General features: G+C 40.7%; 2 protein-coding genes across 2 annotated transcripts; one reads left to right on the forward strand and one right to left on the reverse strand.

Annotated features, from left to right (window-relative positions):
• Positions 1-118: 118 nt before the first annotated feature.
• On the reverse strand, positions 119-4,108 carry commd4 (COMM domain containing 4). The gene is made up of 8 exons (XM_053426620.1): positions 4,028-4,108; positions 3,683-3,754; positions 3,503-3,568; positions 3,376-3,415; positions 2,601-2,720; positions 1,824-1,904; positions 1,520-1,696; positions 119-1,412 (listed from the first exon to the last, which is right to left on the reverse strand). The coding sequence occupies exons 1-8, from the start codon at positions 4,028-4,030 to the stop codon at positions 1,372-1,374; spliced, it is 600 nt and encodes a 199-aa protein (XP_053282595.1). The 5' UTR covers positions 4,031-4,108; the 3' UTR covers positions 119-1,371.
• Positions 4,109-4,750: 642 nt separating this feature from the next.
• On the forward strand, positions 4,751-14,707 carry sema7a (semaphorin 7A). Its single transcript, XM_053426981.1, has 14 exons — positions 4,751-5,089; positions 5,395-5,534; positions 6,229-6,270; positions 6,384-6,479; positions 7,048-7,150; positions 7,313-7,423; positions 7,737-7,879; positions 9,091-9,269; positions 10,050-10,158; positions 10,676-10,871; positions 11,041-11,153; positions 11,665-11,810; positions 11,966-12,024; positions 12,120-14,707. Exons 1-14 carry the CDS (start codon positions 4,969-4,971, stop codon positions 12,533-12,535), a joined length of 1,974 nt encoding a protein of 657 aa, XP_053282956.1. The 5' UTR covers positions 4,751-4,968; the 3' UTR covers positions 12,536-14,707.
• Positions 14,708-16,253: the final 1,546 nt, after the last annotated feature.

Raw genomic sequence — 16,253 nt, forward strand, 5'->3', positions numbered from 1 at the left:
CTTGATGAAAACATTAACATCAGTAAAGGCTCCACAGAGACACAGCACAAGCAAACAGAGCAGCTCGATGCATGATGGGAAATGTAGGCGCTGCACATCTGGAGCAAGAATACAAATATTTCCGGGTTTTACATTTTATTTCTGGTCAAACCATGGTAACATACAAACCATCAACACGAATCAAATACAAATTATTCAGCAATATTTTATAAATGGTCCATTTAGTTCAGAAACATTCTCAGCAGTTATTTTTCACCTGGTAATAAAATACAGCTAAATATCAGTCATTCTGAAAGAGGAATGAGACTTCGACTTAAAGGCAGGGTTAGTATTTTGTTACTGAAACACTTTTTTATCTTTATCCTCTTCACATCCCGTTAGCCCTCAAATGTAGCCATAGCCAGTCCCGATAGCCACGCTGTCAGACATGCACTGAACTGCAGAGAATCTCCTCTTATTCTCCAGAAGAATTAAGTAAGAACGGAAATGTCTAAGTGAGAGGCTCAAGACTTTCTTTGGAGTTTCTCCAGCCAGCCCCCTAGCAGTAAAACAGGGTGATGTCCAAATGAGGCTGTGAGTGAATGCAGTAGGTGATCCTCTGCAGGATTTACTGCGAGCGAGTGGACGTGATAATAACAAAAATGAAACTAAAAAGAAAAAGGGAAACAAATATCTCAGGATGAAAAATAGGTGCCACACACCTAGAAGGCAACGACGATGATGTCATGAGAACTTTTTGTGATAAGAGCTCACACCAGTATCGAAGCAGAAACACAATCTCCATAGCAGAATGAATACTGCTGCAACCTCTCTCACCTGAACGCTCTGCAGATTACTGTGTTGATGTGAACGTGTCAGTGCAGAGAATCTCCCGCTTCATTGTTCATGTGTGAAGGGCAAACCCCAGAGAAAGTCCGGAGCCAGTTGTGCAGACATTCTCCAGAGTTCATGTCTGAAAATGGCTTTAACTGACCTGCGTGTCTGCCAGCCCCCTGCCTGTGCTCTCGCTGCGCATGACCAGAGTCTTCAGCCGGGGAGACATGCACCCCTGAAGCAGTGACTATAGCCAGAAGTTAGCAAGCGAGTCACACACAAGTTGGCTTCTAGCAGTTGTCAGGCAGTGTTCATGTGTTTTGGGGTGCGTAGCTTTGACAATAGTGTTGATGGGATGGAGTGGGATGTATCTGTCGCCTTTTTTCAAAGTGTAGCCTGCTCTTGCTAGCTTTTCCTGCATTACCAACCTTAGCTTTAACCTTTGACAAAGCTACATTCATACAAAAACAAATTATGCTGTACAAGATGTATGCATGGCACTTCTGGCAGTCTATCAGCACCGATTATGTCCAGCTCTTCAGATATTGAGTTTAGACTTCATTGTAGTTCATTCATCATAGCCTGGGCTTGTTTGAGCTCTGTGGAAACAAACATGAGAAAAGATTTACCACAACACAATCCTGCCGAATATAATTATTTGGAGAGCAATTGAGTAAATTATGATTTGACAAGATGGAGAGCTGACCTGCGAGCAACACTCTGAACTTGTCAGCAGAAACCGAGACCACGGTCGTGTCAGTGCAGCCGGACTCGGCTCCCTGTGCCTGGAGTTTCAGCTGAATTACTGGTTCATTTACCTCCCTCAGCTCACTGGAGCTCAGAGTGTAGTCTACCCGCCAAGAAACCGCTTCCAGACGTCCCACTGAAATGCAGCACAGAGCAGATTTAGTGGCTGCTCCAGTCAGCAGCCTCGCTCGAATGGCAGTGCAAAGCATCAGCAAGTTTCGTCTTCCCTCTTTGAAAAGGGCTGAATGTACAGAAACACTTACATCTCAGGCTCGTCTCTCGTAGTTTGTCTTGCAGCGCCGAGTGCTTGTCCTCGTATGATTTGCAGAGTCCCGTTGTGTGTTCTGAAAGGCAGAGTGTGTTTAATTAATAGTCAGGATTTATAGGTATAATCACATTAAAGTACTAAGGCTGCACAACAAAGATACAGCAACATCAAACAACTTAGATATATTCACAATATCTGAGAAATGAAAATAGAATCACAAGCCGGCAGAGAGTCAACAGGGAATTCATTGTATTATTCATGCACCACAGTCACAAAGCACCACACCACCCACACATCCATCAAGGACAGCCTTCATGGACATTGTTCAAGTACCCGCTGAATACAGTGGGGCCACATATAAGTTACACAATAGTATATTATACAGTGAAATAACCTCAGACAATAACACAATAGGCTGTGATTTAAGACTAATGTATCTGGAAATGGTGAGATTGTTTGCATCTGACAAGCTACAGTTCTATTTAAAGAATGTATAAATCTATAAAGTTTTGCATTTATGTATGGATTCAGGAGCCCTTGGTTGTCTGACAGCTACAGCAGTTTGATAAATAAGTTATATCTTGTGCCAACATTGCTCGGAAATATGATTAATAGTTTTAAAAAGAAAGACTGGTCAGATGATGTTTTCCACCTTTGCTCTGCTGTAACCACCCGTTTGTCATTAGTCCTGGTGCATTGCTCCTGGAGAAAGAGGTTTGTGTATGTGTGACCACTTTTTTGTGCCAAACAAGGAGAGCTCCAGTGGACTAACCTTTCGGAAGGCCGAGCTGCTGCAGCTCACTGGACAGCGACTCACTGTCAACATCATGCTTTGCTGCACTGGAGAGAATGAAGGTGAGCACCGCCACACTGGCTTTGATGTCTCCGCTCTCTGCAAAGGAAGTGCATGTTATGTAAGAAAATATTTAATGGAAGTATAATAGCTTTATATGCTTGTATATAAATAATTTAAAGGCATTACCAGTAGTGCAAAAATGTAACGAAGAAGTGCTGTGTGTGTGAAGTACTGTGCTTCAGAACATTTTGAGGTACTTGTTGATTTAAACTTTACATACAAAACACATATTAATTTTTGTTCATCCATTAAAGTATAAAAAGTAGCTTCTCCTTGACAATCTACAGTAAAAAATGCTCAAACACTATGGCATCTGCTATAATGCAAAAATATTACATAATACTCACAGCTGGATAATGTGTACTTTAACATTTAATACTGAAACAAGTTACTCTAGAAATTCACATTTTAATTCAGTGTTCAGCTGAAGTGAGATTTTGAATGCGAGCGTTTCATTTGTAGAAAATGTGTATTGAGACAAAATATAAAAAAGAAAGAAAATGACGCTGTAATACAAACAGTGTATACATAAAGTAATAAAACAAAGTAAAGAAAAGGTAACACTTGTATGAATGGAGCTAAGTACTGGATGAAGTGTCATGAGTCTGCAGACTGTAGTATCAGCACCTTTATAGAAGTTCTGCTTGTAGATGTAGTAAATATATAAACCCCAAAGAGAAGAGACACTTACCAAACTTTGCATCTGCAGTGAGCTTTGCGACCTTGTCAAACTAAAACAATAGAAGGAGACATCATGTATCAGTGTGGGTGAAATGTGAAAGTATGTGCAAAATGAATAGTACATAATTAACTCTTACATCAATTCCCTCCCCAAGTAACTCCTTCAGCACCTGAGCACACAGGAGTTTCATCTTGACACTAGACTGTCAAAGTAAAATCACAAGGCAGAGGAAAACATGTGTTATTAAAACAACAAAACACACGTGCAGTGTATGATTGTTTTATTGATTAGGTGCACAATCGGTGGGACTACTCACGATTTTCGCTAATGTGCTGATCTCGGCCAGCACCCAGTCCGGACAGTCCAGATCTCCACAGAAGCGGAACCGCTACAACAGACGAGACATAAACACACGATCAGCTGTGACAGAGTCATCAGGTAGAACGAGGCAGGCGGAGTATTTACATCCCAGGGTGCTAGTCACTTAGCCTGCTAGCTTAGCCTGCTAGCGCTTCCTGACTCAACACTGACAGTATTGAGCTAAATAGTTCAGTAAGACACTTGTACATCGTGCGACCCAAACAGCTTAACTCCCAAATAAGTACTGTTATTCACAAACACGCAAACTAGTGTTAAATAAAAGATAACTGGACGTGTTTACCATGATGACCAGTCAGCTGAGCCGCTGCAAGTAACGTGATCCGGAAGAAGTTTCTCATATGTGAGCGGGGGCGTCTCCTCAAAGAAACAAGTGATGGTAGATGAAATGACAATCTATATACAGTTTGTATAGAAAAGGGTTTTTATAATTAATTAATTACTCATCATGTGTTTGTAATGTGCTTTTTGTGTCCAGTTACACAACACACGTGTACTTGGTAACATTTCATCATAGTGCCTGCGTGCAATGCAGTCACCTATTGTTTATTCCCATCGCATTAATATCAATAAAAGCAGACAAATAAACCTGAAAATACAATTCAACTGCACCAAACTACAATATTTACTGTGCTTTTGTATTACTTATTGTGAAACCCTCAAGTGCACACCACTGTGAAAAAAACAACTGTAGGTGGATCTAGAACTTTCAGAAATTGTTAAGATTGTCTTTAATAACTTTGCCACAAAGCTTAAAAGAAAAGAGTGTTATTCTGTAACTGTATCTCTCTTAGAGACTGATGCTAGTGTTTGAATATGTATATTTTGTGGGCGAAAAATGGGGAAGTTATTCTCAACAGTTTTACATTTGCATCTTAATGAAAGAGGACTCTGGTTTCCTTTATCTCATATGTTACTCGTGTAAAATATGTATTGTATAGTATGTGACCTGTCAAAGTATACAGGACTTTAAGCCACCAGACCACGCCCACTCCACGCTCAACCATAGCACTGCAGGTGGCGCCTCAGTTTTGGGGGATCGTTCCACTGAGTGCGGACCGTTATTCTAACTCTAGTGTTTTGCGAAGTGATTTTAACTTCTTTGGACGATTTATTTTTACTGGACGTTACAGCCGCACATTTATCTGCACGGTAGATCAGGGAAGGAGAGCTCAAGGACGCTGCGGACAGGGGATAATACACGTTCGGGATCTAAAAGGCAAAATGAGGCGGTTTGTTGTGATATACATTTGGCTCGCGAGGGATTTTCTCCTCGTCCTGAGTGTTGGTTTGAAGGACGCACCGAGACTTGGATCCAAAAACACTCCAAGGCTTCTGAGCAGAGGTAAGTTCACTTCTCAGTGATCCATTCAGGCTGCCGTAATATATGCGTAGATGTCAAAATCATTGAGTTGAATAGAAGGTGTTAAGAACAATTGGCTGCAGGGGTCAATCCTCAAATCCTCTCCAAACCCGCCGAGCTAATCAGTTTAGGGTTGACCCATCTCTCCTCTTCCTCGGGGAAGAGATCACACTGGCTGTTCTGTTTGGATGTGATACCATGTTGTTGTCATTGACACTGATCAGTCTGCACTAACAGCCTCCCCGCTACTGAAGTATAATGTGACCCTTCATGTGTTTCCCCCTCAGGTACAGTCAAAGGTGGATTTGACTACCCAGAGCCCCAGAAACACAGTGTTATCTTTTACCATGAAGACTCTGCGGACATATATGTGGGAGGAACTGACTTTGTGTTAAAACTAGACATGGATGACAATAACGTCAAAGAGGTAAAAAAAAACAAAAAAAAAACGTTAGAACTTTTTTATTTAGTTTTTGTTCTTTTATACACTAATCACACGCTAAGCCGTTGGTTAGGTTCAGCTGCTCATGATCATATGATACTGAGGCAGGTGGCTGCAGCCCATTGTTCACTTTTTCCGTATCAAGCCACCATACAAATAGAGCATTGAGTGCTGGTGGTGAACTGGAAACATTGACATATGATATACTGGAGTTTCCGTAATATGGCCTCTCTTGGTGTATTGATTAGTCTTTATAATGGCTCTGACCGTAAGACACACACACACACACACATCTTTATTTCACTGATGGATTGGCGTTTCTGGCTGGAGCACTGAGGTCTTCCACTATCAATTTTCTTGAGTGAATTTGGCCCTCAGACTATAAACCTTAGCTGACCTGAGAAAGATGGATATCGTTTTTTAATCTATTATCCAACCTCAAGGTATTTCATATGAGGGACCAAAATGACATAAGATGACATAAATAAATGAATGAATGCAGGAATAAATATTTAAATATATAAATAAATGAATGCAGTCAAACTCATTTGTTTGAGTGCAGGATTCTTTAAAGGCTAGGAAGGGATAAGACCTATGTGAAATGTTCATTTTCCATTGGTAATGTCTCCTTCAAAGCTAATACACCTTAATTTGTCCTCTCTTTGATTTCCCCCTGCAGAAATTCCTTCTGAAAACATCAGGCCAACAGCTCTGCAAAGAGGTTGGTAACTAGAGAGTGATGATTTGTGTTATCAGAAAAAATTATGGATCTTTAAATGAAATAAAGAATCAGTTCTGTTTTACAAGTTGAAAAGAACAGCCTTTGTGTCACAGGGCTCCTGTGAAAATGTCATCACGGTTATTGAGATGTTTCAGGACAGCACGTTTGTCTGTGGAACGAATGGACTCAAGCCCCAGTGTTGGAAACTAGTAAGTGTTTGCACTTGAGTATCACTTAATGTTATATCTCTCTGTGACGTGTTGTAGACAGTGCAATGTCCATGTCTCTGTTGATTTTAAAGCAGGTCGATAGGTGTTAGATAAATAATGTGGAAGGAAATGCACACCAACTTTTAAATGAGCCATCCAGGCTTCACATAAGTGGAGCACTGATGTTTTCCATCTTTATATACAGTTGCTTGAACTATCATCAATACTGCACCACCACAATTTCCGATGGAACTGCTCCGTTTCATCTGCTTCCTCCGGATCAGAAATAGTGCACAAATAAAGATAAAATGAACTCAGAGTTCATACAGAAGGCCCTATCTGTTTCAAACCACAAATACATCTTATATGGGTATCATAACTACCAATAAAACACCATTAAAGTCCATGCGACCCTTAGTAGCATGGAACCGATGAAGTGGCTGCGACAAACGTCTTTTATAATTTACAGGGTGTTGGGTGGCAGGTGTTGGGTGCTTGGTCATTTGTTCCATCACAGTTGTGCTGAACTAACCATCAAATATCCTCTCAACTATCTGTTGTCCTATAGTTTTCATCAGTGAACAATCAATCTCACGAAATAGTGGAGAGTTATGAGGGAACGGGGATCTCTCCATCTGTGTACACACAAAACTCCCTGTCCCTCACAGTAGGTAGGTACAGTGCAGCTTTGTGCTTCATGTGACTCTTCATGTGATTCTGACTTATGTAACAATATTAAATCAAGTGTGATAGTTGAGTTGGCAAGTCCCATAAATATGATGAATAAGGGAACATTTGTGCTCATTTACACGCGATGTCTCTGCTATTTTTAGACGGGGATCTCTATGCTGCAGCTTCTGTGGATAACGATAGAAGTTCATTACAATTCAGAAGGAAAGCTGGTGGAAGAGCTAATGTCTGGATGTATGACAGCTGGGTCTCAGGTGGGTGAAGTCAGCTTATGATGTTGAATTATGACTATGCTTAAACTTAATTGGTGTTGCAGTGTGACAGCAAATATAATTAAATTCCTCCCACACACAGGGACAATAATTGTATAATTTTGCCTGACGTGGTGCATCTGATTACTTAACATGGTAGTTTAACCCTCATATAGACCATACTGCTGTGTCTGCTGCTTGGAGCAGAGTAATTACCTTGTCATACCAGTCCAAGCATTTGCGTCATGTTGTGTGCTGGTCTTTCACTGTACTGTCAACATTACAGTTTGGTAAACATATCCTCCTCTATCCACAGAGCCCACGTTCATCTCTGCCTCCTGGGTGAAGCGAATTGAAGACCCAGACCAAGAGAAGATTTACATCTTTTTCCGGGAAAAGAACTCGGACCATAGCCCAGAGGCTGACCCCTGGATATCTAGGGTCGCCAGGGTTTGCAAGGTACGCTGGATGATGAAGTGAAGCTCTTATCTTGCTTGGGTTCTAAGCTGCTCAAATCCTCATTAGTTCAGCTTCAGTAATCAAGCTAATAGTCACCCCAAGTCTTATTCAAGTCACATGAAAGGTCAATACCAGGAGATCGCTTATTAAAATGTGCAAAATGTTAGAAATGAAGATGCAGTATTCATGCTCAATGCATAAATGTGATCACAGATCGAGAAAAATGCATTCGATGCGTACTTTGACTCTTAAGTTCGTCCCATGTTCCATCCACTAACATGGAGAAGGCTTGGTTTTGTGACCCAAACTAGAGGCAACCACCAGGGGGCAATGTAGATGATTTTGGATTAGATTAGATTAGATTAGATTTTAGTCAAGTTGTCCACCTTTATTTACAGTCTACGGTATTAATCTCTCCGGTGCTATCATCAGTATATAACAGGTTTTAGCATTGGAATTATCAATATTCAGTATGAATCTGCACACCTGTAGCTTATAGCACTTTTGTTTGACTGTATGAGAAGGACAAGCACAACATCTGGGGGGCGCTAGCAGGCCAGTAAGACAAAAAACCTGGATATATATATTGTCTGATAATTCTGAAAAATAACAAGCTCCATATCGTAATCAACACACTCTTTAGATCCTATTTCCTTAGTATGTTACCTGTAGGTGGTAATCAGTTCATATTCTCAGTGTAATGTTTTGCTCTGTCAGCGTGTCTGCTGCGTTTCATAAAGTAACCTGTTATGAATTTGCCAGACAATGGAAATGCCCCTATCTGGCAAACCAGTGATGTTTGATGTTAATCTTTGCAGGGACAATGGTTAAGGTCAGCCAGTATTTCAGGTTTATCAGCAGACTGTGTTTTGTGGATATGCTCATATCAGTGGCTGATATGGAAAATATGAGAACCTTGCAGGAATTTTATTATTTGCCTGTGCTGTGCTGTAAAACAAAGGGTAATGGAAATATTGTGGGTATAGTCTTGTGGATACAATGCCAAGCTTTGACAAGTGTGCACATGATCAAACCATTAAACCAGAATGATGTAGGAGTACAGGCGTACATTTGTGTGTTGCCGGGTGGTCTTATCTCCTCCTCTTGTAATTTGACATCTGTGCAAAACAAGACTTGGCCAGTTCACATATTTCAGTTTGCAAGTGAAAGGACATCTTCCCTGCTGTAATGTATCTCTACTCTTCATGCAGGTGGATGAAGGCGGATCAAAAAGATTTTTCCAGAACATGTGGACCTCTTTCCTGAAGGCCCGTCTCGTCTGTGGGTTTCCAGAAGAGTCTCTGTATTTCAACCGTCTCCTTGACATTTTTGTGATTCACGCTGACGATTGGCGCAACACCAGAGTCTACGCACTTTTTTCAAGCAGCTGGTTCGACACTTTCCCTTCCTTCATTATTGCAGATATAGCAGTAACTTAAGTTACCCTTGAACACACCAGGGCGCTCCCTTCAAACTGAAGGCTCAGCATTTTGGTGAAAGCAAGTTACATTTGTCCGGAGGTTTTTTGACCTACACTGTGTACCGAGTGATAGTTCAGACATTTATTATGAATAACAAATGCAAGAACAGTAGGTTTTCCACCAATTCAGTTCAATGAGGCAACAAAAATGGATGTGCTCCTGAGGTCAGATGTTAATATTGCTGTTAATGACCCACAAAAACAATTAGTTATTATTTCATTCCAGTACCACTCGTTAACCTCATAATAGGAGATGCACACTTTTTCAGCATTTTGCTTGTTGAACTTGATTGTTTGCTTAAAGGGATGCTCCTACAATTTAGTATTGCACTTATAGGCAGGTTCTCTGCTTTTAATTTGTAGTCTCCAAGCCCAAGCAGATGTTATGGTCAGGGTTGTCTGATCAGATTGGACAAAGATCCACCAGAGCAACAGAAGTGTGTTCACATGCTAGTCATTAGTGGGGTATGCTTTACTGAATTAAAGCCTGAACAGTTATTTGTTCCCTGGCCAAGGGAGCGGCCCAAATACCACAAGATCAGGCTTCTGAAAACTGGCAGGACATCTATGATTGAGGGTGGAACTATGTCAGATACTCAAAGTTTGATAGATGAGGATGAGTCTTGTAATCATTGCTCCTGAAATATTCCGCTTATAATGGTAACCCTCACTTGTATTTTTAACATGCAGGAACTCAACAGCAGTTTGCATCTACTCCATGGAAATGATTGAAGAAATATTTGAGAACTCAACTTTCAAAGGCTACGACAAAGAAATTCCCAAACCACGGCCGGGAACAGTAAGGATTTTTTGTTGTTGTTATGTTGCTGTGCAGTCAAAGGGTGTTTTTTTCTTTTGTTTTGGCTTTAATGTGGGCAGTTTATGTGTCTGAGTGGGCTTGTAAGCTACAGAAAACAGAAATGTTACATAAAGGGGTGGAGACATGGAAAATGTGTCATCATTTCGTCTCCACATCAATTGTGGTTCAGTGTTTTCATCTCTTATTTTTGGAATTATTTTTACATAAAGTCTATTTGAGTTCAGCCCTGTTACTAAGGAACTAAAGGGGCCCATAAAAGATTTGCAGATGTAAAGGATTTACTGACTCAATGATTACACATACTTGCACGGGGAGGTTACGCTTGATAAAGACGACGTTTGACCATTTCAGTTTAAAGTTCAAGTAAATGTTTATCTCTAGTTTGTATGAAGACATTAGAACAGCTTGACTTGAGCTTCCTGGTTTATATTCCCATGTCTTACTATCTACAGACTATTTTGAAACTGATAAATATTTGTGCCCTTGTATCTTTCAGTGTGTGAAAAACAGCAAGAGTCTGCCGCTGCCCACAGTCAAAATGGTGAAGGACTACCCGGAGATGACTGAGTGGGTTCACTCTGTGCAATACACAGCTCCATTTTATATCAGCAGAAACAACTACACCAAACTAGCAGTGGACCAAGTTCAAGCTGTGGACGGGCACAAGTATAACGTCCTGCTTCTAGCCACGGGTAAGCTGTTCTATACGGAGACAATCTACAATGCTTTGAATCCGGTTCCTCCATATTGACCTGACTATCATTGTTCATAACCTCTGCCAGAAACAATGGGCTAATAATACGATGTAGCATTCCCCAAATAACGACATGTCCAACTTCTGTTTGTGTGCTGCTCAAACAGACTCCGGAAAGGTCCATAAAATCCTTGAGGCTGGATCTGAAGCTTTTATCATCTCAGAAACACAACTCTCCAACAGTTCAACTGTACAATCAATGAAAATTGACTCCAAGAAGGTACAGCTCGTTTAAAAAGTCACCTTGAATTGCCCCACAATGCAATGTTGTCAGTAGGGTTTTTGTTTTTCTTTATTAACGACAGCTCAATTGAATGTATCGTGTGCAACGTAGCTTGTAGTAATGTGCATCTGTCAAGTTATTGTTCTAGTGTGACGGCTGGCCACTCTAATATTTCAGTTCAGCCTTTAGGCTCTCGTCAGTCTTCATAAAATCCTCTGTAGGCTACATGTCTGGCAATAAATTACAGAGAGAAAAAGTAACAACAACTTAGTGAACATGAAGGTGCATATAACCCAAGAGTCAGCCGGTGGAGACCAAAAACCGAGCAAAAATAAAGCAGTACCCTGGACTAACATTGCAAAGTCAAATTAATGCTAATGTTGCCCGAAAGGTGCTAGATGTGTAAAAAGGCAAAGAAATGTGGAGTTTATTGCACTGCACTCGATTGAACAAAAAGCAATTAACGCAGGCTTAAAGGGAAATAATGAATTTGCCTTTCTTTGCTCAGAAAAAGTTAGTCGTGGGGTTTTCAGAGAAAGTCTCCATCATGGACCTGCAGAGGTGTCAGCGGTACAACAACTCCTGTGCTGAATGTGTTTTGGCCCGGGACCCTTACTGTGCCTGGACTCAGTTTGGATGCAACTCGACTGTTCAGTAAGTCGGGACAATGTTCCTAACAAGACTCATTAGACTAGAGAGGGAGACTCATACATTTTACAGTATAAAATGTATCATCAGGGCAACAACAAAGCTACTTGCTAAATGTTTGTCTGATAAAAATGCATTGTGTGTTTTGTATTTGTTCACAGTGGAGGCATTCAGAATATCATGAATGGGCAAATAAATGTGTGCTCTGAATCCTTAGAAGGTAACGATGACGATCTTGTTATCATTCATGCTACGTGTTTTCTTCAAAGAAAAATTAAGTTCACATCTTTATTTCATCTTTTTTCATTCTTTTAGAACCGAAGACAGTAAACCGCACCAAACGGGATGTAGTTGCGTCACTAGAGAATCCGATAGCTGTTCATTCAGTTCCCCTGGGTGTCCCCTTCTACCTGTCGTGCCCCATAGACTCTTACCACGCTGTCTACACCTGGGAGCACAGAGACCAGAGAAGCCCGTGTCTGCAGATGCAGTCTAACTGCCTGCACCTCATCCCTGCCATGGCACAAGAGAACTACGGCGACTACGAGTGTGTTTCCAAAGAGAAAGACTACAGAAAAGTGGTGATAAAATATCAGCTTACGGAGCAACTGATCGCAGACACAAAGACAAAGATGGGGAGCGACAGCTCTCATGACATAAATGATGCATCGGCTGCTGTGTCACAGACAGTACTTATCATTCTAGCACTGGCTGTAGAAATGTTGCACTAATTAATTTATTCTATCAGCAATAATTCTCAGGCTTTGGGTCACTGCAGGAGAGAGTCCGGCCAGGATGCAGGCGGTGCTAAAGGAATTGTGCAGTAACATCAACAAAGCTCAAAGAGGAACACTCCCGCTGTGATCCTAAAACCTTCTTAATGCAACCGCTCACATAGTAGATGTGCTTGGCAGAAAAGTAACTGTAGGTTAGTTAAGTGGAGTTTCTTAAAGAGAAACCAGAACAGGAACAGGATGGCGTGATGGAGGGAGAAAGCAAAACACATATTGGCAGCAAGATGCCGCTTTGTTCTGAGGCGCCCTAATGGTGTTTGTTTAGATCTTGACTTTGAGCATGAAGCATTAAGCCCTGCAACTTTTCAATCAGAACTTATCTTTCTTCAAAGAAAAGGAAATAACGGAGGGTTTAAGAAGGAATCTGATGGAATTTCTTTTAAGTGTTACACCCAAACCAAGCACAAAAGTTAAATGCTGAGATCACGAGTGAATAAGCTCCCAGTCACATGGCCACAGGTAATATGCAGTGATTGGGTTTGGTGTATTTCTAAGTACGACACATATAGAGGCCAGCTTCTCCTTCTCTGCTTCATTAGAGCTCAGGAAAAAATGTAATGTTCCTCTGTGAATTTCCTCTGTGGCCCCTTTAGGGAAGTAAATGGTAAATAGTCTGTATTTATATAGAGCTTTTCTAATCTTGATGACCACTCAAAGCGCAGTACAGAACATATTTCCCTTCACCAACTCACACTGTGCATCTATGGGCAGCCCTTTCTCTATGAGAAGGGCGCAACCTCCAGGGGGAATTTTGGGTTTAGTATCTTGCCCAAGGACACTTCGGCATGTGGAAGGCTGGGAACCAACTGCCGAATTTCTGGTTAAATAACAACGCTTGCTACCCGTTGAGCCACTATCCAGAAAGGAAGCTAAAATATAATAATATTTAACGCTTTTAGAGCTGTAGAGATGAAGGAAGGGATATGAATCAGGAAGGTCCGTCGATACATTTGCTTGAGCGTTCGTGAGTCAGTCACAGCTGTCAATCACAATGTTTTTTTATAACATCGAATGACTAATTAAGAACAAACTTACTGGAAAATGATCACTTGAGTTAAGAACTACTTAAAATGACAGGAGCAATTTGTGATAATGGTCCATTTGCCATCCACTAACATGGAGGAGGAAGCATTTGTGGCAGCAGCCAACCACCAGGTGGTGATCAGTACACTTTGGCTTTACTTCTTCACGGGAGCCGTCATGTCGTCCATCATCATACAGTCTATGGTTTTAACAGTCAGTGTCAGCGAGCTGCTTGAAAAATGTACAACTCCTTCTGGAAGGCACATCAACTTTGGCCAAAACATGTAAATGTCACTGAGTTCTATTAAAATACAGAAAAAGGGATCAACATTATCTGTGGTCAGAGTTAGCTAATGCTAAACAGGTCAATTGGCGAGAGCGACGTTAATATTATTTAATATTTATCAAAGTGCAATGAGGTGAGCAGTAGTGTGACTTATTTTGTTTCAATTCAACTTATCATTGGTAAGAAGAATTACGTTTGACCTTTTCTGCAATAGTCTCAGTGTGTAGAATTTAGTGACATCTAGTGGTGGAGTTGCATGTTGCAGCTGAATACCCCTCACCTCACCCTCCACTTGCAAAAATGGAGGACAACCTGTGGCAGCCTTCAGTTGTCATAAAAACTCAAAAGGTTTTTAGTCTGTCCAGCTTGGAGGACTTTAAAAAACATGGCGGCCTCCATAGAGAGGACTCACTCCTGATGTAAATATAAAGTATTTAAATATAAAGGGCCCATTATAGAGAAAAGAAACAATTTAGATGAAACACACTAGAGAAAACATCTCTAAGATTATTTGAATATTCAATTTCTGCCAATAATTCCCTTTCACCTAAATATTACACACTGGATGTTTAATGCGAGACTCTTTAATAACTACTAAGCTTGATATTTATTATGTACATATTAGTTAAATTTTATCATATATTTTATTACTAAATCTTGTTTCATATCAGATATTTTATAAGTGCAACCAATGTCACCTCCCTACAATTGTTCACTAATGATTGCTTGAAAATGTATGTAAACTGTACTGATGTGCTGATTATTAAATCTAAAAAGAAATAAGACCTGAAAAATCACAACATTCTTTACTTTTCTTCCTTACTCTTCATAGCTCCCCTCGTACATAGTTTAGAGAGAGCAACTGATTCTTTCTTTAGTACGTCACCAGACCTAACACCCTAAAGTAAACCACGAGTAGTTTAATCAGGGGAATGATAACACTGTAATTACAGTAATCTATCTTCCTGCATCTGAAGTCTCAGCCCTGCTCAGGTCGAGGTAGGACATCTTGTTCATGCACTCCAGAGCCACCCGGTTGGAAATCCTCCAGATTCTTGTCAGATTTTTCTATCTGATGAACTTATTGTGACGCTTCCTGAGAACTTCTCATGTTTATATTTGTTTATCACTGAATCCAGGCGGAGGATCCACACAGCAACTCATACTTTCAGATAAATCTCGCATCCACCCTTATTTTATGTTACACAGAAAGCTAAATATGTTAACAGGCTACTCCCAACACCACCGATCTTGCAAGTTGTTTTCGTCCCGGCTGAGAAAGAGGTGGCTCTGCATGCTGTCTAGCTGTTCCTTTTTTAGTTTTCTGTTTGTGTTGTCAGCCTCAGGTCACTTTAACGAAGATCATGACATCTCAGGCTTAAGCACGAGCTTACGCGACACCTGACCCGATACCTGTGGTTAAGTGTCTACGCGGCCTGTACTTCAGACAGGGATTTCCAACATGTTGTTGTTTTTTAGACGCCATAAATGTGTCTGCGGTGTCCCTAAGTGTTGTCTCATGAGTCACCCTGACTAATCACCTGCAGGCCCTCTCTGCTCGGGATGCTGGGTAACATGGTATCATGGCAACCTTTGGCTTCATACGGTAGCCAAGCATCACTGATTGGATTTTCCGAAGGTCTATTTTCAAATACTTGCGTATCTCTTTACTCTCAACAGGCCTGGGTGTGGCTGGTACTGAGCTGTGAGTCTAATCTGTGAGATATTCAAACCTTGAGCTTCTGGTCTCTGATATCAGTGCAAAGAAAACCTTGACCCCCAACGAGGAGCATAGTTTACAGATCCAGGTTTTCCTGTTGTGCTTCTATGAGGGGGGAAATCTAGAGGAAGGAATGTGAGATTAATATAATCATCAAACAAATACAAATTTTCTTCCAGGTCATGACTTTAACAGCTGGAACACACCCAGTCTATTACAACCACTGCAACTGTACAAAGCACAGCTCGACACAGGAAATTCCCATTATCTCAAATATGTGTGTAAACAAGTGACTTCCAGATGTGTTGGTTGTACACAGTAAGTACATTTACCTCATTGCACTTGAGTGCGTGTTTCATGTATCTGTACTGTACTGTATTTTAGTAGATTTATTTGGAGGTACTTTTAATTCTTACTTCAGTACATATATCAGCAAACATCTGTACTTTCTACTGCATTACATTTTTGCAAAGCACTGTTTTACAGGTCCTTAATGTTTTTATATATTTTTTTGTTAAATTTAGAATTGATTCATGGATGCAGTCACAGTGGACATAATGATATAGTACACTGATGCATATTGGAGGATGCAACACTCAACAATTACTTTTACTTTAATATATTTA

Source organism: Pleuronectes platessa, chromosome 7 (genome assembly GCF_947347685.1).
Source record: "Pleuronectes platessa chromosome 7, fPlePla1.1, whole genome shotgun sequence".
NCBI lineage: Eukaryota > Metazoa > Chordata > Actinopteri > Pleuronectiformes > Pleuronectidae > Pleuronectes > Pleuronectes platessa.

Coding starts and splice junctions, on each gene's coding strand:
- sema7a (XM_053426981.1), top strand. CDS start 4,969: ATGAGGCGGTTTGTTGTGATATACATTTGGCTCGCGAGGGATTTTCTC. Junction 5,535..6,228: donor ATGACAATAACGTCAAAGAG/GTAAAAAAAAAC, acceptor TTCCCCCTGCAG/AAATTCCTTCTGAAAACATC. Junction 7,151..7,312: donor CTCCCTGTCCCTCACAGTAG/GTAGGTACAGTG, acceptor TGCTATTTTTAG/ACGGGGATCTCTATGCTGCA.
- commd4 (XM_053426620.1), bottom strand. Junction 3,416..3,502: donor TACTTGGGGAGGGAATTGAT/GTAAGAGTTAAT, acceptor CTATTGTTTTAG/TTTGACAAGGTCGCAAAGCT. Junction 1,413..1,519: donor GTTCAGAGTGTTGCTCGCAG/GTCAGCTCTCCA, acceptor TTGTTTCCACAG/AGCTCAAACAAGCCCAGGCT.